We start from the raw sequence: 24,539 nt of genomic DNA, 5'->3' as shown, positions 1-24,539 counted from the left end.
TCAGCTGAAAAAATGATAGAAATAGGTACATACTATCCACGTCTTGGAGAGTGTCGAAAGATCGCCGACGTCTACCTAGCCCGGGCCTTCCTCTGTCACCCCTTCCACCACCCTAATATAGAAAAAATCATAATCAGATTTTTACAATTTACTATATTCAAGTTGGTGGTAGGAAACTTGTATGAGAACGGACATTAAACGAACGTACAAAGGTCCTTATAAATGCTTGTCTTCAATTTAAAATGAACCAAAACATGAAAAAAAAAACTTTTATATAACGCAAGCAGGCTTTGTATAACAGAACTTTGTATATTTAACGCATCGTATATTGAGCAGCCGATTTGTAAACCCATGTTTGCTTTTTCTTCATATTGGAAACAGTGTGTCGTTGACCAGGATGTATCTACTCCTAGGTGGATGATCTTGCCTTGACGAATTCTATGTAGTACTAAATCGGCAGTGGCAGGGAGAATCACTACTGTTATAATAATTGTGTATTTATAGATCTGTAGACATTTTAGTTCGACTTTATTTCAGGTTACATGCTTATTTCTTATTACTAAATTTCTTACAATTTGTTTATCGGCTGTCACTGATCTAGGGGAGACGCTGTTTGCTCTGCTATGTTTTGGTGGGAGAACGGTCGGCTGAGGTATATCTAGCCCTTTCACATCTTCATGTCCACAGAGCGGATACCAGTGAGGCATATTGTCCAAAAATGATTCTTCTAAAATTGAATGAAAATTCAAACATTGGTTTTCTGAATTAAAAATTACAATATCTATAATTAATATTAGCTTTTACCAGACACCTAAAATACAAGTCCAAGTTCTAGCATAAGATTTTCGTCAACTATATTTTTTTTCCTTTTTAGCATTTAAGTTATACTTAACGCTTAACTGAAGTCATATGGTACAATTTGATCTCAAAAGAGGTAGAATACATTAGCAGGCTTATCGTGTCTTATTCAGGTTTGGTAGAACATGGGTAGGATCATTAAATCTAAGAAGGATACTGAGGGACAACGTGTAGAAACAATTCCATACTTATGCGTAAGGTACATTTTGTTGTTGGATTAAGAGCCACAGATTAGGTCAACTGGCAACGTTTCAGCTTTTGGTGATGGAGAAAGAACCCGGCTGTTTCTTCGGGCATTGTTTCAGGTATAAGTGGTCACTTGGTCAGAACCATCGATCTTCTGTAAGCCAACTGAATGGCTTCCTCATTGGAGAATTCTATACCACAAGCAAGGTTTCGTACCAACACCGGGGATAGTCGTGTGATGCCAGTAACTTTAAACCACTCGGGAACAGAGTACAGTCTGATTACGTCAGATGAGTTCTGGTATCTATTCATTTTATCTAAGATCAGAAGCTATCATAGATCTTACGTAGTTGCTTCTGAAAATTAAGCACTTTCAAATATTTGCTGCCAAAAATCTTATAAATAACTAACTAAATTGATAAGCATTCTATAGTTAATGTTTAAACCTTCTAGAATATATTGTTGATCTGTTACATTTTACTTTCTGTTATTTCTTTTTTGCAAATCTTACCTGAAAAGTCTATAACAACTTCTCCAAGGAAATCATTAGCTTTGAATCTATCATAATCCCACACTGTAACTTCTAGAGTTTTGTTTCGTAGCTCTTCAATATGTACATCAGGGAAAACAACAGTTTCATTCCATTCTGGGTTCAGTGTTCGGGCAATATGCTTTGTCCTTCTTTTATTGTCGGCACTAAAATGAACAAAGTACAAAACTTAACTTTCAAAGAATATTGCAGCCTATTGCATCTTCAAACATTTACAAGTCTGGTACATTGTATGGCGAATGTATATTACATATCGCTTCACAATTTCACCATCTGTCCCAGCTGTTCTTTAGATTACACGCCAAATTTATTTCATAGTTTTAAAATAGATTCTTATAACGCTCAACAATTCATTTATCACTTATTATAAGTATAATACCTAGTTTAATTTCGAAGTTGCAACGAGGAAGAAATTACTTAAGACTAGTTCAGTAAGGCTTTTAAATGTTTCATTATGCACTACTTCATACTCTATCATATAAAGGTATTTGACCCGCAATGAGACTCGGCAATTATCGGCAAATTACATATCCTCAGTTTGCGATTTCGGCATTTTCCGTTTTGTTTTTTCCTTTCACGGAAAGTTATGTTCGCGTTTTTCTACTTGACCTCAAAAGACTGCCGAATTTTGCTTTACGAGAATACATAAGCACACGGAAACTGCCGAATGTCATTGTGGGTCAATTATACGAAATTCTTACTTGTAATAAGAGAGATTTTTTTTCACAATCTACAGACTGTGATGTTTAAAAGCGTTGTGTGAAGTATACGTCGTCCAATGCTAGTACATGTAATGTATGCAAAATACGTACAAAAGGAACATGGCAGTAGGCAGTTAAAGGTAAGGAAGAAATGCAGCAAATTCGGTTTACGACTTGTAGGGTTCTTTTACAAGATGTGAGAGACGCAAAGAATTACAAAGCAGAATACAGTGTCAGACACCAATAACATTCTTTACGATTGTAGTCTATATTTAGATCGGAGGTTTGGAGAATGGCGTACATTTGTAAGATTACACAGCATAAGCTTTGCATGGTTGATAATAATTACAGAGTGTGTGCATTCCCATATTCTTACCATACAGCTCCTTTGCTGCGTTTTTTATGATAAAAGGGAGGTTACTCAAACATGTTTATAAACAAAAAGGGGAGCAACTTAAAATTTACACCTGCGGATGTCAAATACTTGCAAAATACTCGTGTAAATTATGATGTTGTTCGTAAGTATTGACCTGGTACTCATAAATCTTCGCCAATATTTCCGGGCGTTTTCGTTAATTCACGCAATATTTGTATCCTGAAATTATCTATGTTACTAAAGTAACCAATACAGTTAACAGATGACACGGTGGTGTAGTGGTAAGGTGTCGGACTTCAATGCACGTTGTCACGGGTTTGAAATCACTTAGATCATTTTTTAATGTGATATAATGTTACTGATACTGTATATATTCTAACATTATTTTTATGTATCACATTTTATGAATTTTAATCGTTTTTCTCTTGAAGTATTTATCTTTTAGAAACGCTAGTGACAAGTATTTTGTCCTTTTATCTAAGATACATTTAAAACAATTCTTATTTGACTTTTTCTACAACGGTTGAATTGGATAACTTTCAATAAATGAACCATAAAAATCGCGATAAGTGGTAAGTTTGCATATATAAATTTTGGTAAAAAGAAGATATGACCAGACGTATGATTCGAACCCACGATCCTGAGATTGGCAGCTAATGCTTTGTCTGCACAGCTACTTGCACATGCGACTTTTTTCAGTTATATATACAATAGTTATATCGCTAGTTAGGTTCAGACACCGAAAATTAATTTAAAGAAATATACGGAATATTCAATACTTACGAACAATATACGCAATATTCGTACTGTTTGTATGTTATTCGATTATCATAAAGTGTGTTAGTAAGTAGCAAGAGCTGTCATTAATATGCATGACGACGGTTTATAGATAAACAATATTGTGTATAATCGGTCAGTGAAGATGGCCATGCTTATGATAATCAGAGGTGTATCTTTGTAGTATACTAAATGAAAGACAACTTATGAACATTCTAACAGATATGACATTCAGCAAAGTTGGGCCAATTTCGAACTGAAAAAAAAAAACAGTTAAAAGGGCTTCTATCTCAAAGAGAATTGCCAAAAACAGTCGTTGGTTTCAGTATCATGGAAGCGATATTCAAAACTATATATTATATATATACCATGTCCTTAAAAGACAATCATAAAGCTGTTCAGGTCAAAAAGAAGCTACCAAAAATGATCGTCCAGAAACTTCTTTAATCGGAGTTGCAATTTATCTTGGACATAAATGAAAGCTCGAAGATTGTCAGATAATATTTTAATAAATACAGTAGAAAAGATATATGAGCCGTGCCATGAGAAAACCAACATAGTGGGTTTGCGACCTGCATGGATCCAGACCAGCCTGCGCATCCGCGCAGTCTGGTCAGGATCCATGCTGTTCGCTAACGGTTTCTCTTATTGCAGTAGGCTTTAAAAGCGAACAGCATGGAGCCTGACCAGACTGCGCGGATGCGCAGGCTGGTCTGGATCCATGCTGGTCGCAAACCCACTATGTTGGTTTTCTCATTGCACGGCTCATATAAACATTCCTAATGAAAACCATATTCTATCGAAACGCAGAATTAGAATTAAAGGACTACAAACACTCGGTGTAAATGCTTCGAAAGAGGCCAAGTGTGACATTACATTTAGATATTTATTTTTATTTTATCTCTAAAAAATATCTAACGATAACTGTTTGGTACCGAGGAAATGTTTGTGTGAGTCTGCATATATTCGAAGTTAGGTTTTAGTGGTCGCAAGTTTCTTATAAATTAGTACAGCTAAATAATGGCTCGCGACCGTAAACTAATCCTTTCTGATACAGTTAACGACGGTGGCTGAATTCAGCTATTTCGTTATTTCTTTCTGTCCTAGCGACAATGACAAACGTTGTTATGGCGCCCCGCCTAACGCCGCCCAGACGAATATCGCCCCACAAAACGTCGCCCCTCTTCGTCCTTTAGTGGCTGCGACAGAATGAAATAACGAAATAAGGTAATGTTGTTTATGCTACTACAAGAGCTTATACTGAATATTACAAATGGTTTGAATAGTCATAAAAATTGTAAAGCGGGCTCAAATATAATATTATTATTATTAAATATATTAAACAATATGTATGTAATAAAAAGATTTAAATCTTGGTATCGGGAAATATGCACTCGTTCTTTAGCGGAAGAATATTGTGCTCCTAAGTCGCGCAATATTTCTGCTGTAGAACTCGTGCATATTTCCCGATAAAAAGCTAATAAATAACCAATAAATATCGACCTTTCTGTCTATTTCAATATGAAATGTTACTCAGGACACATGTCATAAAAGACAAGGTTGGTATGTAGGGCTAAATTTACACTTTTTTGTTTCAGTAATTTGGACGATGGTAATGTTCATGTGTGAGTGTGTGTGTTTGTAAGTGTGTCATATCATTTATGTTTACGTCGTGCATGCGTGGGTGCGTGCGTGTGTAAAAATGATTATGTATATCTCCATATAAGTGACTGCAAATATTTTTTAACCCTTATCATGCTGGATATGATTGATTTTGCCTTTGCGACCAGTGTAGATCTTGATCAGCCTGCCCATCCATGCAGTCGGATCAAGATCTGCACTGTTCGACATTCAGTGAGTATCTTTTTGGTAAGCACCCCTTTTAACAGTTAATGGTACTGCCCAAACTGAAAGATGGACAAGTTCATTATAGAAATTTAGCAGAGTAAGGGTTAACGCAGAAGAACCGTACAACAATCGGCAATTTTCGTACAACTACGAATTATAACAATTATGCCGTTTTCAGCATACTTCTGCTTTTAATGTAGCTCATGTTAGATTACTGATTTTCCATACTAGCCGTGGGATGCCCGAAAGTGCATACCGGAAACACGTGATCGAACGGAAACTGCCGATTGTCGGAACGTGTCCGCCACCTTAATTGCCATAGATAATTTATACCTACCAGCGGCCAGGTAAGAGGTAGAGTTTCACAAAGGGATCGGAAAGCCCATTAAGGTCCATTGGCAGCAGATTTCTGGCCTGAATTACGCGACATTTGAATTCGCTTGTGTCTTCATCATGATTCAGCTTTAACTAAAAAAGGAATTGGAGTTATAGAATATCAGTGCCGTTTATATCAATACACAATATTTATCCTGAAAATTGTTCAAATTATGACTACATCTACGACTATTTCTTTCGTAAATTATCAAGTTAAGTCCTTAATGTAATGAGTAAAAACATGAATCTGAACATTAGGCACGACAACGTTACAAATTTGAACTCAACAGCCAATCAAATTTTGTCTTACACACATAAATGCTTAAAAATCAGTGAACAATGCATTTTGAGCTGATATCAAATTATTTATAATCTTTTTATCTGAAATTCTATACATAAACCTCTAGAATACCTCGTATATATAAAATAAATATATTAATAAGTAAGATTAAAAGTATCATAATGAACACCTAAAACGTACATTATCATTTATATTTCTGTCTTGCCCTGGCATTATAAACAAATATACTTCAAGTATAATATAATACCTGAATATCGCCCATCTGCCTGTTTCCCCGGCTGGATCCTTTTGGCGACTACAAAATGAATATACATTTTAATAAATAAAACAATCGTGTGAATAAACTGTAAATGGTATGTCAAAAGTATTAATTGTACACATGTTTACTGTTCAGTTTCTGTTATGTAAAATGTTATACAATGTTCAATTTTGATATCCCAACCTAGTACATAAAACATTTTACTTCAACATTCAGTCAGTACTAGCGGTATTTCATAATGCGGTATTTCTGATATAGCCTTGGAAAAGAAGGGAGCTAAATGGTCCAAACTAATTTCCCGTCTTATTAAGTTTGCCTACTGTTACTTCCCTTTATCTATATATATATGACATGCTAACCGTCTTACGGAAAAACTATCGTAATTTTTCTGTCTTTCTTTTTTTCTGCCCGACAGTTAGATTGCAAAAAAAGTTTTCCTTCGGGAAATTTAAAATAGGCAAAATGTTACGGTCTTCATTAAATCAGTTTTTTCCATTTCAATTTATCAATATAACTATTCAAGATTTATTGTTAAATATTAGTTAACACCTATATTCCGTAATATCAATCCATATAAAAATAAATAACAAATGTTTTGATTTATGCTATAATAGCAGTAATGCATTTTTTTATGTTAAAACATAAGCAGAAAGGTTAAGCAAGTGCACTGCTTCGTTCATCCAACAGGTTGATATTTCATATTTTTTGTATTGCATATTTCAAATGCAAATGTGTACAATCATAACACCAACACCATAAAGACTTCTAGTGTACATGTTTACAATCCCCTACTTTTAAATATGTATATGCATACATGTTGCATGACACTCGATTGAAATAATTGAACAGTTTTAGAATACGCTTACAAAGCAATGTGGTTTTGTCCATTTGTTTTCATCAACCTTTTATAACTTCTACTTTGCTCAAGATCAAACGTATTAAAGACTATCATTTATTAAATGCTAAAAGGAAAAATAAGTAAGAGATTTTATCTTACTTTCTTTATTTCATCTTCCGACTGTCTTCGTGCAAGTTCGCTTGCCGAGGAAGACAGACCCCGTTTAGATGGCCGTTTTGATGGCGACATTTGTCTTTCATCAACCCCTGCATGCTGGGACATCCGGATAAAGTCATCAAAGGAGTTGGATTGTTGGTTAAGTTCCTTTTTCTTTTGTTCCTGCTTTTCACTTTGTTGTTTGTCCAGTTTTGGAGGCGATCTTGGTTGGTTTGAAGTGCGGTAAGATGGCGGTTCTAAAGATATCGTCGGCTTACTTCGAGGTTGTGGTTGTGGTTTAGGCGGTGTTGAGGATTCATTAGTTTTGTACATGTACTCTGAGGAAGAATGAGAAGTTTTCAATGACTGATCTGGCGGGGCAGTCTGCAAATGGCCTTGGCTTCCATATCGAGTGCGGTTATTAGAAGATTTTGTAACGGCCTTCCTTTGAAGATGTGTTGGTGACGCTACAGAAGCTGTTGCTGTGGCAATAACTCTTTTATTACGTTTCTGGTCGGAAGACGTTGACGTTGGCTCAGACATGGGTGAGCTGCATCCTGATGAAGCGCTGGCAGTGTTGGACTCGTGTTGAGAAGAAGAATGGGACAGACAAGGGGACTCGTCTTCTTCAATTTCTTCTAAGGTGGCAGCCAGTTGTTTGGGATCGACGCCTTGTTGTTGAGCAGGTCTCCGTTTTATTTCTGTAAAATGTTTTGAACAGAGATTGCCATTAGGCCAGACTTGAATTATGACTATTATGTTCATATAAGCTTAACTAACTGAACGGCAAACTGATATAGCCTTTCTTTACATGTTGAACAGATTTGTTTTAAACAAACTAGGCTTTTATCACATTTTGCATTAATTTTGATTGTAACAGTTTTAACTTTTACAACGTTATAAGACAGGAGTTAGATTTAGAAGTTCGGACTTTTAGAGCGGCTCTTACAGATATTAAATATATACATGTTCGATGATTTGATTTCATTGAGAAAAATCTGTTCTTAATAACGTTGTACCACTGAAACTTAACTGTAAAAGTAGAATCATTGGACTTAAGTATATCATATATAACTGAAAACTTGTTTCATTATTTGTACTCACCGCTTTCCTCATCGCTTTCCAAATTGTCATACGACGAATGGCAACTTGGCGCCTGCGCAGTTGTGTCCCCCATAACCTTCTTGGTAATAAGTGAACTGTAAAAAAAGTGATAATTGTAAACAATTATTGTGAACTAAAAAGAATAAATATCAATTCTGAAATGTAAAAACAATATAAACGAAGTACAAAGGTTGAGAAATAATTCATTGAGGAGGCAGCTGATGACTGTGGACGATTCTTCTTGTTATCATTATGTCCTGCTACTTAATCTTTTTCGTTGTTGTTGTTGTTGTTTTGTTTTTGTTTATCTTAACGTCACGCCGACACATTTATAGGTTATTCGGCGATTCCAACTTTTGATACTGGAGGAAGACCAAAGGCGCCTCTCCATGTATTATTTAATCATGGACGAGCATCTAGGTAGAACCACCGACCTTCCGTTAGCCATCTGGATGGCTTCCTCGTATGAATAATTCAACGGCCAAAGTGAAGCTCAAACCCATATCGGTGAGGAGGTAATCTTTTTCGGATGTGGTATGATATATCTGTCTAAAATTAAAAGTAAGGGTAGCAAAACACTTTCGCAACAACTTTCTTCATGAATATTATCATACAATATTGACCGATTTAACAGCTACGTAACATACTGTTTAATTCATTTTACTCTACATATAGAAAGTGGGCATTTCATACGTTCATACTAACATTTTGTTTATAATTTACCGCACATGAGAATGAACTGTAAAGAGGTGAATAATGAACCCATCCGAAAACTAAAAATGTGAAAATTGTGTCACGTACGGTTTGATCACCAATTCTACTTCGCCGTTAGGAGCTTGTGAAATAATTTGTTGGACCTCCTCGTATGACTTCCCAGTAAGTTCTATTCCATTCCATTCTAATATCTGGTCACCTACAAGTAAAATGTGTACATCCATTTAGCTAAGAAAGAGAATTATACACACATCGCAAGCTGCACGTGCACAGGTGACATATAACTGTAAGATGATGATATGTTTTACCATGAACTATAACAACATAGCTTTAATAAAATCATGTCATGTCTACAATAAAAACATGTTTAAAGTAAAGACATTACTTGTTTATTTAAAGAAATAATATGCTCATTATAAAGTTACGATATGTTTATACTAAAAACGCAGTGCGTTTAAGTCAGACATGTCAAACCCAGAAACACATTACAATCTTATTCTTGCAGAGTGCTACTGAATACACTATCAAAATAGCATTATCATAAATCTTATTTTCTTAGTTGATTATCCTGCGTGTTATCCAATTTTTCCGAGATATAATGCCCCAAAACATTATGATCAAGTTTGGATAAATATTTCTCAAGTTAGAGAGCAAACACTGACAATATTTGCAAATCTCGTGTTATTCTAGGGCCGTGACTCTATAGTCACAGGCCGGAGACAATGGCTATTGAACATTTTATGCACATTTGAGGACGCCACGAGCCTTCTTGTTCCTCGGATGTATAAAAACGAAATTTCTCGACGTAATGTTTCAAGTCGCCATTTCAGCACAATATTATCTAGACATTTAATACCAAACGTGATGTGACATACACCTGTCTCAAACAAATACAGCAAGTGGAAGACGATATATTCGCCCACGTCTATCATGTACTACTAAACTTTCTAAATTGAAAAAGTGTCGGCATACAAGGATGTGTAGGCTGAAGTTTAAATGTTATTCTGTGATAAATATCCTAATAAATACCAGAATTCAATTACTGTATCATCATAAACCACAATTTTGAGCCCTCGCTTTTAAACGAAGACAATTTCTACTGAATAATATTTATGTCTTTTTATATATGTTCTTCATTTAAATGTAATTGTAGACATTTTAAGATATACTAGTTTCAAGGGTTTTTTTTTCATGGGTTTTATGTTGTCCGACACATTTCCGGTCATATAGCACCTTTCCAACAAAACACCATGTGCCCATCCGGGTAATATCTAGGACACGGGTGGACACCTGGTAGAACCTGCAGATTTCTACAAGACGGATACACAGTTTCCTCATAACACGGCCGGATTCTGCATGTGACTTGAAGTCAACAGCGTTGTTATTCGTTATGTAATGGCGGACAATTAACCTTACCAGTGTTCCTCGATTCTGTACCAGTGCTAACCTGTTCTCCACATGTAACTGCCAACTTCACCATATGGATTAGAGGTGGAGGACGAAAGATTTCAGACACAACGTCTTTCATCAATTGACAGAGAACATACATCTCGCCCGGGGATCGAATTCTCAACCCCGCGATCCGTAGATCTGCGCCCTCCCTATTGAGCTTGGCGGGCGGGCTATAATTGTCATTATCTTGACTGGGCTTGTCATAAAATCATGAAAGTTTAAAACGAATCCTTTTAAACGTAAGAAACTAAACGCTATTTGTAACTGTTAGAAACACTTACCTTCGTTCACTTCTCCATGTAACTGGTCTGCAACACCTCCTTTGAAAATTGTGGCTACAAATGCTCCTACTCTCTCTGTGCCTGGAATGTTTTTGCCTCCGACAATTTTCATGCCTACCCCATTTCCTGGCCGACCTTTAAGCAAATAAAGTTCTTCTAACGAAAGGATGTTAAAGCTACTGTAGATGTGGTTGTATCCAAATTGAAAATTCTTGAGATCAAAATAAGAAATATAACTTGGAAACAGTGTTTTTACATTCTAGTCCTTAAGGATCATGAAGTCCATTTAGCACATGTTGAACAGAATATTGCTGAAGTCAAAGCTTGGGAGATAGGGTGTGGCAGGCATGGAGGCGTTGCATATTTCATTGTTTCTCTTGAATAGCCTTGATCTAACCGAGTTTTGCGCAATAGTTTGTTGTTTTCGTTGTTTTTTTTTTTTGTTTTTTTTTTTTTTTTTTTGTTTTTTGGGTTTTTTTTTTCATTCTGTGTTTCCAAGGAATCTTCTTAAAACAGATTTGATTAAGAGTTTGTTAAGGTTCACCATCCTAAAGATCTCAAATTTGTTTTACTGATAATTTCATTGTGTAAGGCATGGCTTTATCATTAGTAGATTTACTTTTGGAACAATCGAAATCGTTGAATTTATATCTCCTAACGAATAATGTGACCGATATTCATTTTGAATATAGGGAAGTAAATATAACTACCTGTTCGTATATAAATCTCAAGGGGAAGTAATTCTGATAATAAAATCTACTGTGACTTAAATTATACTCTAACATTACTTTAAGAAAAAACAAAAATTCCCACATCGATGACTGAACCGCAACCCTTCAGATTTCCTAGGTTCAAAATATGCCTTAGACAACTCGGCCATGGCGAAATTTTGAGATAGATGGGAAAGTATACCTCAGGATTTAGAGATGGTGATCTCGACTCAAAAGACACTACATATTTTTATAAACGTTTCTTTTCTATAGTCTACCTTTAAGCCATAATATTATTTGATCGTTAACTCTGACCATGACCTTTGGCAAACACAACTAGAACGTAAGTTCTGCATGTTGCCTTGTTGAGATAACTATTCAGTCCAAATTTTATAAATGTTTTTCAAGGACTATATAGAGAAGATAAGGAACGTACACGAAAACGAACAACTTGAACAATTGTGCCCCTACAGCTTGAACAAGTATGACCCTACAACTTGAACAATTATGCCCCTACAGCTTGAACAATTATGCCCCTACAACTTTAACAATTATGCCCCTACAGCTTGAACAATTATGCCCCTACAACTTGAACAATTATGCGCCTATAACTTGAACAATTATGCCCCTACAACTTTAACAATTATGCCCCTACAGCTTGAACAATTATGCCCCTACAACTTTAACAATTATGCCCCTACAGCTTGAACAATTATGCCCCTACAGCTTTAACAATTATGCCCCTGAAGCCTGAACAATTATGTCCCTACAACTTGAACAATTATGCCCCTACAGCTTGAACAATTATGCCCCTACAACTTTAACAATTATGCCCCTGAAGCTTGAACAATTATGCCCCTACAACTTGAATAAGTATGCCCTACAACTGAACAATGCCGTACAGCTTGAACAATTATGCCCCTAACAACTTTGAACAATATGCCCCTACAGCTTGAACAATTAATGCCCCTACAACTTGAATAAGTATGCCCCTACAACTTGAACAATGCCCGTACAGCTTGAACAATTATGCCCCTACAACTTTAACAATTATGCCCCTACAGCTTGAACAATTATGCCCCTACAACTTGAATAATTATGCCCCTACAACTTGAACAATGCCCCTACAGCTTGAACAATTATGCCCCTACAACTTTAACAATTATGCCCCTATAGCTTGAACAAATATGCCAATACAACTTAAATAATTATGACCCTACAACTTGAACAATGCCCCTACAGCTTGAACAATTATGTCCCTACAACTTGAACAATTATGCCCCTACAGCTTGAACAATTATGCCCCTGCAACTTGAACAATTATGCCTACAGTACATTATGCCCCTGAACAATTAGCGCCTACAACTTGAACAATGTATGCCCCTACAAGCTTGAACAATTATCCGTACAGCTAAATATGCCCTAAACTGAACTATGCCCCTCACTGAACATTATGCGCCTACACTTGAACATTATGCCCTACAGTGAACAATTTGTATAGAACATTTATCAGCTAAGCAATTTGCCCTACGCTGGAACATTATGCCTCAATAGAAATTTGATACAGCTGAACATTATGCCTGCAATAGACATGTACGCAATTATGCCCACAGCTGCATTATGTACACTATGAATATGCCGATAGAACATTATTCAGTAAATTTTTTAAGATTGTATCAGCAATGCAATGCTTTGCCAGTAGTATGGAGTTGTATCAGTAATTTTAAGGCTGTATCAGTAATGCAATGCTTTGTGAGTAGTAAAGAGTTGTATCAGTACTTTTAAAGCTGTATCAGCAATTCAAGGCTTGGTCAGTAGTATGGAGCTGTATCAGTAATTTTTAAGGTTGTATCAGCAATGTAATGCTTGGTCAGTAGTATGGAGCTGTATCAGTAATTTTTAAGGTTGTATCAGCAATGTTATGCTTGGTCAGTAGTATGGAGCTGTATCAGTATTTGTAAGGTTGTATCAGCAATGTAATGCCTGGTCAGTAGTATGGAGCTGTATCAGTTATTTTTAAGGTTGTATCAGCAACGTTATGCTTTGTCAGTAGTATGGAGTTGTATAAGTAATTTTAAGGCTGTATCAGTAACGCAATGCTTTGTCAGTAGTAAAAAGTTGTATCAGTATTTTTAAGGCTGTATCAGCAATGCAATGCTTTGTCAGTAGTAAAAAGTTGTATCAGTAATTTTAAGGCTGTATCAGTAACGCTATGCTTTGTCAGTAGTTAAAAGTTGTATCAGTATTTTTAAGGCTGTATCAGAAATGCAATGCTTTGTCAGTAGTAAAAAGTTGTATCAGTAATTTTTAAGGCTGTATCAGCAATTCAAGGCTTGGTCAGTAGTATGGAGCTATATCAGTAATTTGTAAGGATGTATCAGCAATGTAATGCTTGGTCAGTAGTATGGAGCTGTATCAGTAATTTGTAAGGTTGTATCAGCAATGTAATGCTTGGTCAGTAGTATGGAGCTGTATCAGTAATTTGTAAGGTTGTATCAGCAATATAATGCTTGGTCAATAGTATGGAGCTGTATCAGCAATTTGTAAGTTTGTAACAGCAATGTAATGCTTGGTCAGTAGTATGGAGCTGTATCAGTAATTCTTAAGGCTGTATCAGCAATGCAATGCTTTGTCAGTAGTATAGAGTTTTATCAGTAATTTTTAAGGCTGTATCATCAATGCAAGGCTTTGTCAGTAGTATAGAACTGTATCAGTAATTTTTAAGGCTGTATCAGCAATGCAATGCTTTGTCAGTAGTATGGAGTTGTATCAGTAATTTTAAGGCTGTATCATCAACGCAAGGCTTTGTCAGTAGTATAGTTTTGTATCAGTAATTTTAAAGGCTGTATCAGCAATGCAATGCTTTGCCAGCAGTATGGAGTTTTATCAGTAATTTATAGGCTGTATCATCAATGCCAGGCTTTGTCAGTAGTATAGAGTTGTATCAGTAATCTTTAAGGCTGTATCAGCAATGCATTGCTTTGTCAGTAGTATGGAGTTGTATCAGTAATTTTAAGGCTGTATCATCAATGCAAGGCTTTGTCAGTAGTATAGAGTTGTATCAGTAATGTTTAAGGCTGTATCAGCAATGCAATGCTTTATCAGTAGTATGGAGTTGTATAAGTAATTTTAAGGCTGTATCATCAATGCAAGCTTTGTCAGTAGTATAGAGTTGTATCAGTAATTTTTAGGGCTGTATCAGCTATGAAAGGCTTTGTCAGTAGTATAGAGTTGTATCAGTAATTTTTAGGGCTGTATCAGCAATGCAATGCTTTGTCAGTAGTACAGCCTAAACACATGACAGTGTCATAAAGATGTTGGGCCGCTTTTGAGTTAGTACTGTTGCCTAGGAGACGATAAATAAATATTGTAAATGTTCTGAAATCTGTAATTTAAATATTCGCATTTAATATGTTCATATTTGTCACATTTTCATATGTAAGCAAAATGGGACCGGAAATAAAGATATTAGAGCATTTTTCCGAGTATTTGTAAAACATCGAACTGACGACCCAGTGATCCGTAGATCTTCGCTCTCCCTTTTAAGGGCGGGCTGTGTGGACCTCTGATGTCAATCGGCAATTTCAGTACCATTGCGTTTTCGGACGAAATGTAGCTCAACGAGAACATTTCTTTCCGTAAAACCCGGAGAATGCCGAAACCTCACACGTACAATAAGTAATATAACGGAAATTGCCACCTGTCATTACGGGTCCACTACCTTAAGTTTAAAAAGAAGTCGGGATTAAATCCTAGAACGGAAAAGGCGGCGATTAGAAGATCTTTTATCAAAAGAAACTTACCTTTTCCGTATTTCTCTTTTGGATCCGTTGTAAGAAGAATCCTTTTCACAGAATTGTCATATTTCTTTGGCGCTGAAGGCGGTGGCTGTAACAGTAAAATACATTCGCATTCATAGTATTTATGTTATAAAATATGGAAAATATTTAAGAAATTATTTATAGCAAAAGAGTGCTTTAACACTAATTATGCACGATGGGCGGTTATGCGTCGGGCGTAATAATTTCACGAGGGCGCAGCCCGAGTAAAATTATTTGTACGACGTGTAACCGCCCGAGAATATAAATAGTGTTAAAGCACGGTTTTGCTATAAATTATTTCGATTCTAATATGCCCTTAATCTAAAACAGTAGATAAAATATAGTAGCGCTCTTTCTTGGTCGCAACAAAAAACACTGACGTCACCGCACGTTAACGTGACGTCATTCAAGCGTAAGAGTGTTTTAACAGAGAAAACATATTAGAATTAGTGGTATTTGATCGATATCTATATATTAATTTTTATTTAGGTTTTATGGTGGACGTTTAAGGTTATATGGACAAACACAATTACAACGTTTATAACCATGTAGACTGTTTAAACCTTACGGCTCTGACTTTAAATAAGTGCATTTCGTAAGATTATTTGTATCAATTTTCATTAATTATTAGCTATATTTATAACAGGAAAGTTGTTTTACAAAGTGCCGCTGTGTGCTGGCGGGGGAGGGTGTGGAGCGGGGGCAAACGGATATGTTCACTTCTACGTGATTTTGTTTCCACTTTCAATAATTACAAATATGCTAAATGTTATTAAAAACTTAATTATGTCAATATTTTTGATGTACGCGCATTATTGTCACGTGATATACCTGTTTCTTTCTTTCTAGTTGTTTGAGAATGGTCACGCCCCCTTCCATCAGGTGCTTCATGATTGGTTCGTCAGCATCCACACTGTTGTCACTCTCTACACGATACATGCCGTTCATTAGATCTAGCAAATCACATATAGGTATAAGAAAAAATAGAGGTTACTGTTAAAGATGGAAAATCAGATTTTGATCAAGTAATGGATTTGTTCGAATGTTTATCAACTGATCATTTATACTTATATGTGTTCATTGAGTGCTTATTTTAATGTCAGGTTTTCACACTGGGGTACTTTTTAGATTTAATGTTTGCTCTTATTCGTCATAGATCTACAAATGCAAATGTTAAACAAGAAATTACACTAAAATAAAAAAAAACCAATGGTCCACCTTTTTATACTTTTATATTAAAGGGAAGTAATTACAAAATTTTAATGAAACAAATGATAAATCATACATTTCTAATTAGATCTAACTCCATGTCATAGGTTCTTTTGCTCATTAAATAAATCTCTAAAAGAATATACCAAAAAATGAAAATGCTTATGACTGACCACCTTTAATATATAGATAGTTATATTTAAAAAGTAATTATATGTTGGACGTGACATGAACACGCTACATCAAACCTTTTTGTAAAGTCAATAAGCAAATGTTAGATTCCCCTCAATAAATATTTTAATTAATAATTCGTTTGAGATGCAATGCTGATATACTGACACATTCTTGGCATAGGAAATTTAGTTAATTTGAAGAAAATACAATTTATTTTAATACACCAAATTCACATTAGGACATTTGTTATAAAAATAAACAAACATCCCTTTATTAATTTATTTTTGTTAGATCTTTAATGAATTTATGTCTAATAAAATCTCAACTAATATAGTGCAACACAAATAAATAACTCTAAATATATACTGCACTCATTTGTTTAAGTAAGTTTACAAGTAGCCTGTTCCCGAAAAAGTTAGTGAAAATGCCATTTCCTAAAACATTGAGAGAAAAGGGACAACATTAAGTCGAATATCATATATTCGTCGGATCTTGTGCAGCAAAACCCCATTTTATGATCAAAGTAGTCTTTCGGTGAATAGTGTTGACTTTCCTGTCTTTGACATCCAAGTACAATAAAAAAAAAACAAGTTATATGTTTAACCGGAACGGACATTCTTTACTCCCTTAACATAAACTAAATCAAACCTTTTGAACAAATGTCTTTAAACGTCTCTCTAAATATGCAGTACATGAATTTTATGTTACATGTGTTTTTAGTATTGATTGTTTTCTTTATCTAAAAATAACTGCCACTTGGTCTAAATGGTAAGAATGACTTTTGCAGTATTTGCGTATGTGCAAAATTATTTATACTCACATGTATTTCTATGCTTTGAGTTTAGACTGGACTTTGTGAAGAAATTCAACTGAACAGGGGCTTCTTTCGCTACATAATTATACCTTGCTTGATAGTTCTTTATTCTTAAAGGAGAGAAGCCAACACCTCTTTAAAACGACATACACATTATTAATGAGTGCTGCGTAAAAATTGTAACATGTATTTTTTTCTTAATTATTCCCTTAATCATTCCTTTCACATTTTTGCATGACCATCTTACAGATATAAAATAATACACACCTTCTACTCCAAGATTAAACTCGGCAGATACAGGTCTACTGCCTGTTCCTATTTCATGAATGATTTTTCTGGATCTGGCTTTAACATCCGACAGCAGAGGCATGGCTGGAGTAGGAACATGAGGTGGACTGGACTCTGTATCCGAAACGGGACGATTGTTATTTTCTAAATCGGCTTTAGAAATAGGCATATTTGGTAAAGTTGCACTACTACATATACCTATGTCCCTACTAACGTTCACATTACCCGTAGAATAGGAGTAGGAATCTAAGTTACTTCTTGCTGGTTGGGGAACAAAAGCACTTTTTTCACCAAATTCAGCACTATATAAATACGGAGATGAGAATGAGGTTAGTCCTTCCAATCTTTGTCGCATGATCTCTTCTTGTTTATGAGCTAAATATTCCGTTGAGCTATAACTTGTCTGATTTTGAAAATTAGCTTTAGTTTGTATATTATCATCTTCATCGTCAATAGGTTTAATAATACCAGTCGGAATAGGCCGAGGATGAATACACGATGGAATGTTTATCCTTGTTGAAATTTCGTCACAGCTTTGAGCTAATTGCTTACTTGTAGCACCTATACTTGAACGAGCTTCTTTTAATTTAGCTTCCCTTTCCGCTAATTGTTTTCTACGTTTTTCTATTTCAAATTGTAACTCTCGTCGTTTCTCTTCTCGTTGTCGCGTTTCTTCATCCTCCTCAGCATTGACAGGTAAGTGTCCGTCGGAATGACTAGAAATTAACTGAGGAGATGGTTGCTTTGCTTTTCTAACCGATGTATCCAGTGTTTCTGATGATTGAGCATGAAGGGTGTAAAACATTTTGGCATAGTCTGTAGGTTTAATTTTCTTACAATTTGCAACGTTTCCGATAATAGGTTCAGAACGTGCACTGTCTGTATCACTTATTCCAGATTGCGAACTATCATCAGCAGTTCTACAACTTCTACTGTCATCTAACGCAACTATTTGAATTTCTGATTCAATGTCTTTATCTTCTTTAATTGGAGAAAACTTTGCTACCATAGGATCTGACGACTGCCTTTTGTGCCTTGCTCGTCTGTTTATCATTTGTGGTGAAGTTCTTGAGTTTGATGTAGTTCTTTTCTTACCATTACTTCCCGACGACGACAAGTTTGATTTATTTGACGCACCGATTCTTAGTTCTCCTAACTGAAATTTAAGTACGCGAAGTTCTTCAATTTCATCGATTTTTCTTCGCCTACCTTCTGTAACCCGTCTGAGCTCATCTTGTAGTCGTCTTTTCAACCCTTTCATTGCTTGTGTTATAGGTGCACCATATATATTTATTAAAGAATCTATTATTGCATCCGTTTCGTGATGATAACTGTCTGAAATAGTGTCATCTTTTATTTTCATAGTCAACATTTCTAAATCCGGTGGAATATTTATTTCAACGTAATCCTCGGGTCTCTTGATATCTGGTGCATTTGAACTTTTAAGATAGTTTCCATTTCGCTTATCAATGGATGGTTTGTCTAGGTTGTTAATTTGCTTCTTTCTAGTAATACTCGCCACTTCTTTGTCATCTTCATTCATTGATGAATCATCACTTGTCGATGATGCTGATGATTTGTTCTTTAGTATTCTATTGTCTGCCCGAGGTGGAGGTTTTCTAGGAGGAACAGGACGTTGCTTAGGCTTTGCGCTTTGATTAAGTTCCTCCTCGGCCGGGATAGGCGGAAGCTTACGCCGAACTTTCTTCATTTCCTTCTGTTTATGATCCTTGGATTGTGGAGAATGTTGTTTGTTCTTTGAATGGTGTGAATGCTGATCCTGAAATTATTTATAATTCATTTATTAGTACAACAGTTAAATTTACAAGGCGTACTTATAAACTTTGTAATTGTTTGTTTGTTTGGTATGGGATTAGCATCATGTCCCAACAATATTTTATACGAAAAAAAAGCGAGGAGGTTCCTCGGTTACAGAGTGATTAAAGACGTTATCTTAGACTCACATGTCCCTCACAGCTGTGGATTCGAAACCTCGCCTGCAGTGTAGAATTCTTCCTGCCGGCACTGAGAAGGTCGGTGGTTCTATCAGACACGAGCGGGCATCTGCGGTCTAACTCAACCATGAAAAACTTGAAAGTCTTCATGTGACCTACAGTTGTGTCAGTCTGACGTAAAATTCAGCAAAAGAATGTACGAAGAGGCGATCCGATAGCATTTAACCCTTATTATGCTGGACACGTTTGATTCTGCCTTTGCGACCAGTGCAGATCAAGATCAGCCTGCACATCCGTGCTGTCTGATCATGACCTGGACTGTTCGTCATTCAGTAACGTTTTGGTATGCACCCCTTATAACAGTTAATGGTACTGTCCAAATTGAAAGATGGACATGTTCATTATAGAAATTTAGCTGGGTAAGGGTTAAACAATAGTGCTCCTAGACAGCATAACCAGTTTACCAAGTACTCCTTTGTCCACTGTAAATAACTGATGACTCCCCAAATTGAATGACAAAGATGCTTTTGAACGACTTCTGGCATAATGTTATTGTCTTCAGTGAAAACGGATGTTAAATGATGGTATTTTATCATACAGCTGCCCTATTCCTACTCATTCTGAATCAATATCTGCCAGATATATATCAATTATAGTTCATACTGTTTAGCCATATGTATGAACTAAGTAAATATTTACATTGCCATTGAGTCTTTGTCTATTTGTAACAATCTTTTAATCAATGTTATAGTGTTATTGATATTTCTTTGTTTTCAGATATATGTTGTAACCCTATGTTATAAATCTACCAGTGTGATTTATGTATTACTGATCACATGCACGTTTATCACGTATACATTTCTATAGGTCTTTACTATTTACGTATGTGTTTATAGCATCCCTAAATTTCTCACTATTTACATACGTGTTTACTACAGTTCTATAATTCTTTACTATCTACGTATGTATTTTATTACATTCCTACATTTCTTTACTATTTACATTCACGTTATTACATTTTTTATAAATCTTTGCTATGCATGTATGTGTTTGTAGCATCCCTACATTTCTCACTATTTACATATATGTTTAGTACATTTCTAAAGTGCTAACAGATCAATTTAGATTTGTTTTTTTTTTTTTTGCATCGAAGTCATGCAGACATCGTTTTAGGTCATATGATGACTTTTCCAGCTTTTGATGGATAGGGGCCCACTTAAATTGCGCTTTAATTTGGGCACAGATTTATACACGGGAAGAAACATCAACCGTCCCTATGCCGACTGGATGGGTTCCTCACAGCGAGTAGTCTACACAATAAGCGCGGTTCCGAACACAAAGAAATGAGGGGCAAGTGATTCGAAGTCAGCGATTACCTTGGAGCCCACAATTGCATTTTCATCCCCTTTCTCGCTCGATGTATTTGGAAATAGTTATCATGCCATTTAAATGATTTGGTATTCAAATAAGTTATCAGCTATTCGACGAACTTGTGTTTGAATTATGCCTGGATAAATATCATGTATCATGCAATTGTGATTGCTTAAGATATGACTGTGAAAAGATCAAACACGCGTGTATAGAAGCACTGTCTTAAATGGATCCATTCACATTAAGTAACTATTGATGATCAGTGATAATTACACTGACACGATCTATTGAAACAAATGATGTCACAAGATCATGCAATCGTGCAAGATTCTTAAGAAGAATGGGGTTAATCAAACCGTTACTTTAGCTTTAACAAATATTATAGATTGTGACTTTAATACGTGATTATTTGGACGTTCGCAACAATTAATAGTTTTTTAAAATGTAAGGTCGCTAAATAATACATGGCATAATACACGTTGTTTACATATCTTTTATCCTATTCAACCTCTCTTATCTTTTGTCCTGGTTCTAGTTTATGCATATTTAATCACATGTAATATAAATCATTTTAGTGGTTCTACAAGCACTCAATATGCATGTATAAAACTGAACAGTGTCCAGTAATGAGAAACAGCCAAAAATAAACTTAGTTATGTATAAAACTGGTAAAAACGCGACATATATACTTCTCTCGGTAAAAATAAAACTTCCTTCTATTAAGACTGTAATCCTACAAGTTTTACGTCAAACCATTTTTTCTGCTTTAAAAGTTGTCAGCAAATCCATAGAAATCTTGATTGTGAGAATCCTGTCGTTTTGTAGACACAGCCGAGTTTCACGAAAAAAAAAAACAGATTGAAACGTAAAACTTACTGATAAACAATCCAAGAGTACTTCCGGTGAGTCAGGCATTAATCCATTTATAGCTACAATACTCTTCTAAAAGGAGTCCAGAAGAGTATTTATCGCATTGGTAAACTCAATAAAACAGCCTAAAATACTTTTATACGTTGGTGATATCACATCATTAGTGCATATTTCATAGAATTGGAAAACCACCTGTATGGAACAATCAATATCATGGTATAAATATATCGCAGGAATATACTACAGCGCGGAGAAATGTATTGGAAACCGTCATGAAAACAAACATGGATTCCATTTTCCATTTAGATGTTTTAACAAAAAAGAAGCACGCGCGGAATCGATAATCAATATGCCGCGTTACTTCGTTTGCTCGTATAAGAGCATCATGAGTGGGTTGGTAGATGGAGTTGGAAAATGTGTTAATATGGTCGATACTGGGAAACAATATTTAATGGAAGAGTATTTATTGGTATTGGTGTTATTATGCGACTGTCAGAAGATGGGTTTTTTTTGACGAAGGAGTTCGGTATTATTTTTTTTTGTCATTGCGTTTCTTTATTAAAAGTCTTATAAGATCTTTTATGTCGTTGTTAAATGATATGAAAAATATAAATCATATAATTTTTCGGTGGCAAACTGATGTTAAGCTTCGCGTCGAAAAGATATACATTTACAGTTTTCCCTTTTTTGAAATGACACCAAATACCCATTTAAAGTAAAATTATTTGAAATTTCTCTTTCAAATCACATCATAAACCATATACTATGAATTCAGCACTTTAAAGTTTTTGTCATTTTCTCCTCAATACGATTCAGAATAAATTCTACAGACGTGTTATCGACTCAAATGCACCTAATTAGACTACTTACTAGATATTTCTATTCCCCCCCCCCCCCCACACACACACACACCTTTTTTCGTCTCTTTCCATTTCATAGAGACAAAAGCCAGTCTTTTCTAGAGATTTTCGTAGCGGAATGATGTTAAACTTATGATATCGGACATAGGATATAGACTGGCTCAGTTCACTACATTAGAAAAAGATAATTATATCATAGTCTAGGAGCTAGTCTAGAATCTTATCGGCATAAATTAAAGCACTGTTTTATTAGTTTAAATATACTATAAACATGTACATGTACACGTGATTATATGTAATTTATCTCCTGCCTCTTTTATGTCAAGTAATATTTGTATTAATGACATAAAATTGCAGTCTCTTTTACAGTCTCGTTTATGTCTTTTTTTTCAAATCTTGGTTTGTTACATTAGACTTAATCAATTATAAAAGAAAGGACAAGGTTCACTTAAGCCTTATATGGCCTACGCAATAAGGAAACTTTTCAAATTAGTAATAAATGAAAAAAAAAACAAAACAATGTTTGCTACCATTCAGTTTATCATCTATAGTTTAGCTTCTCTGAAACACATTTATCATTTTGTTCTTTTGTTCAACACATGTCACTGAATATTGCTGAACTCCAGTAGAAAATGGGCATTTTGCCATATTTAGGTAACATAGGAATGTTTTTAGTAGTGAGCACTGTCAAAGACCACAGGTCCAGCTTTTTTTTTTCACAGAATTCATGGTCGTATTTTGGTCGTGGTCAACAGCTGTTCCAATATTGAAAATTCCTGATTTGTTTAAAATTTCGGTTAAAAACTGAAGTTTTCCATACCCGTAATGTTAAAAGTATTTAAATTTACTTCAGATATTTTCTTCGATAATGAATAAATTGTAAAATATTGCATGCAGGTTGAAGAAAAACTTCTTGGTGAAAGAAAACTTTGAATTTATTCCATATATAGAGACTTTTAATTTTTATATCATTTTAGGCAAAAGTGAACCTTCTCCTTTATAAAACAGTCAATTCTTTAGTATAAAATGTACAGAAAACTGTCTAATGGTCTGTGTTAGTGAAACAAATTTGAAGCAAAATATAATGAATAAAGATGTTTATACTATATTAAATATCGGTTATATTAAGAATTTATGAGTTATTTACGATTTTAATATCTGTCATTTTGTGATGCAGACCCGGAGGCGTGCCCCTTAAAATGAAGAAAACAAGATAAAATAATTAACCATTAAATCATCTAAGTACTGAACGAAAATGTCAGTTAATGACAGATATTTTGTCTAAGAAACGACGGAGTTGTTACCGGATATTAAAAATATGTGGTACAGTGGGGTTCAAAGTGACCTTTTTGTCAAAAGGTGTACATTGTATTGCGCATAGAATAAGTGTATTTAATAACTGTATAGACGGTGTGTACTGCATGAACTTAAAGGGTTAACAGCTATATTGATATACACAAATAAGCATAATAATGCATTTTATTTAAGCACAAAAATTGGTTAAAAGAAACGCTTTATTTCACGACTCCTTAGATAAATTGCCGGTCCTTAGTAATCAAAACTTGAGGAATGAGCTTTGACTTTTTTGTGATGTCATGTAATAAAACACTTATTGGATGACTTGCTGGTCAATAATCACAACTATAAGCAAAACAGTTTTACTATTGACCAGCAGAGCTATTCAATATGTA

The 24,539-nt window shown here is 35.1% G+C and overlaps 1 protein-coding gene across 1 annotated transcript in view; it reads right to left on the bottom strand.

Moving 5' to 3' along the window:
• LOC123529489 (uncharacterized) overlaps window positions 1-24,539 on the bottom strand; it is a 39,135-nt gene that overhangs the window by 5,265 nt on the left and 9,331 nt on the right. Inside the window, exons 2-14 of the mRNA XM_053521297.1 lie at window positions 17,772-19,572; window positions 16,139-16,233; window positions 15,290-15,374; window positions 10,777-10,911; window positions 9,131-9,242; window positions 8,330-8,424; window positions 7,229-7,926; window positions 6,220-6,267; window positions 5,634-5,764; window positions 2,672-2,686; window positions 1,556-1,740; window positions 573-727; window positions 34-112 (exon numbers count right to left, since the gene is read on the bottom strand). Of these exons, the coding sequence (XP_053377272.1) occupies window positions 34-112; window positions 573-727; window positions 1,556-1,740; window positions 2,672-2,686; window positions 5,634-5,764; window positions 6,220-6,267; window positions 7,229-7,926; window positions 8,330-8,424; window positions 9,131-9,242; window positions 10,777-10,911; window positions 15,290-15,374; window positions 16,139-16,233; window positions 17,772-19,572 (3,634 nt within the window). The remainder of the gene's footprint in view (window positions 1-33; window positions 113-572; window positions 728-1,555; window positions 1,741-2,671; window positions 2,687-5,633; window positions 5,765-6,219; window positions 6,268-7,228; window positions 7,927-8,329; window positions 8,425-9,130; window positions 9,243-10,776; window positions 10,912-15,289; window positions 15,375-16,138; window positions 16,234-17,771; window positions 19,573-24,539) is intronic.

This window comes from Mercenaria mercenaria, chromosome 13 (assembly GCF_021730395.1).
Source record: "Mercenaria mercenaria strain notata chromosome 13, MADL_Memer_1, whole genome shotgun sequence".
Taxonomy (NCBI): Eukaryota; Metazoa; Mollusca; class Bivalvia; order Venerida; family Veneridae; genus Mercenaria; species Mercenaria mercenaria.
This window is presented reverse-complemented; position numbering and strand designations above follow the sequence as displayed.